The 1,811-nt window shown below is 37.1% G+C and overlaps 1 protein-coding gene across 1 annotated transcript; it reads right to left on the bottom strand.

Annotated features, from left to right (window-relative positions):
• Positions 1-1,037: 1,037 nt before the first annotated feature.
• LOC110108119 lies at positions 1,038-1,592 on the bottom strand. Its single transcript, XM_020838634.1, has one exon. The coding sequence runs from the start codon at positions 1,590-1,592 to the stop codon at positions 1,038-1,040; it is 555 nt and encodes a 184-aa protein (XP_020694293.1).
• Positions 1,593-1,811: the final 219 nt, after the last annotated feature.

The following is a 1,811-nucleotide window of genomic DNA, read 5'->3' as shown; positions in this document are numbered from 1 at the left end:
CAACATCTATTGCGATGAGTGACTTTAGATCTTCTTTAATACCGTTCATTAACGGGAGATGCCTTCCATGCTGCTCATTGGCCGTTCTGCAGACATCTTTAAACGAACAAGATAAGAAATTAGAGTTATAATATATTAATAAAACACATATATTAAAAAGATCTATTAAACATATCACATTTAAGGTTTAGCTTAAGAAATTTAAAATCGAAGACATTTTAAGCTAGAATATATCTTGAAAACCAGTCCATGTTTAAGTAGAATTGAATCAAACTGCAGGCTTTTTTCATAAAAAGTATGAACAAATACTGGAGTGGCAGTACGACTATGCAAGTTTTTCTTTTCTCGATAAACTAATCATTAAACATTTCACAATTAATGTTTACATCACGAATTTTAAAATTTTGTCTCTAAAACCAACTAAATTAACTTTAAACTACTAAATTGCCTTAGCTAAAAAATTTGTCTAAAATGAATACGTGTTTTACTAGGAATTGAATCAGACCACAAGCCAAATGTTTTCTTTGATTATATTATATGTCGGACATAGATCGCTCATATAATACATATAATTATAATAGTTGGGCTGGATTCAAAATCTTATTATATGTAACCATTTTCAAAAGAGCTAGTTTGAAATTAAATTTATTCGAGCCAAAAAGCTAATTTCTAGCATATTAAAATGTTTCAATTAATTTCATATATGGATCATAACTGAATTAGAAATTTCCCACCCGTAATCATAATCAAGATTAAGGCCATATTACAGCAGTTTACTTTTAAACCCTCTCTTTTAAAATCAAGAAGAATAAATAAATAAAGAGTTCAGTAGCTGTAGTTTTCAATCAGTTTTGTGAATCAGTTTAAGAAAAGAAAAATAATAGTAAGTTGTATTAATAACAGATACACAAGCATCATCTAGAATTGTTAGATTTTATTTCAATAAACCACAACCCGGGATTTCCTCCTCATACTGCAATAAATTGAATTAAAGAATGTGAAATTTAAAAAGATAAAACACAAATTAATGATCAAAATCATGAATCCGCCGCAGTAGTACCGTAGTCTGCGGTCCTTTCGAGAGTCGGGAAAATGAACCTTTCCTCCATTTGGGCATGCTCTAGCATTATCTCCACCAACTCTCCGTACAATTTCCCCATACGCCTCCCCTCCGCCGCTTTCTCTTTCCATTCATCGCCGCCTGCCGCCATCAACTTTGCCACCCACTGCGCCATACCCTCGACATGCTGTTGAATGCTTCGATGTTGAACCACTATAACTTCCGCCGCCATTACCCTCTCCTTTGTTTCCGTCACCGTCTCCGACGGCGGCCCTCCATACCTATTGTCAATGTATCGAAGCAGCGATTCTTCCGAACCAGTCACCATCTCCGATCCACACCGGAGGAAGGGTTCGTCATCTCCGCATTCGACGAATTCGACGGCTACACGTTTGTAGAGAAGTGCGACGCGGATACGCCACGCGATTAGAGAGGATTCCGATCCGTGGAGTTGGGCCGGCGGCAGCGAGGTATCCACTAGGGTTTTGGATGATCGGGATTGACGCTTGGGCTTGGGCGAGCAATTGCCCATTGGAAATTGGGGTTCCGAGGTCCTGGCGTTGAAATTTAAAACATATTTGAAGAGGAAGAGGATGATGTCAGCGGAGGAATCTCAACTCTTGTGGTGTGATAATTGTTTCTTGAATACTAAAAAGGCTATTGAAGTGGACATAACATCAAACCCTGACCTTTATTTGATGCCAGAATAATATATTCTTTAGTAATACGCAAAAGATTAGTTCGCTCTATT

Source organism: Dendrobium catenatum, unplaced genomic scaffold, assembly GCF_001605985.2.
Source record: "Dendrobium catenatum unplaced genomic scaffold, ASM160598v2 original_scaffold_172347, whole genome shotgun sequence".
Classification (NCBI taxonomy): domain Eukaryota; kingdom Viridiplantae; phylum Streptophyta; class Magnoliopsida; order Asparagales; family Orchidaceae; genus Dendrobium; species Dendrobium catenatum.
The sequence above is the reverse complement of the archived record's forward strand: the minus strand, read 5'-3'. Positions and strand labels throughout refer to the sequence as shown.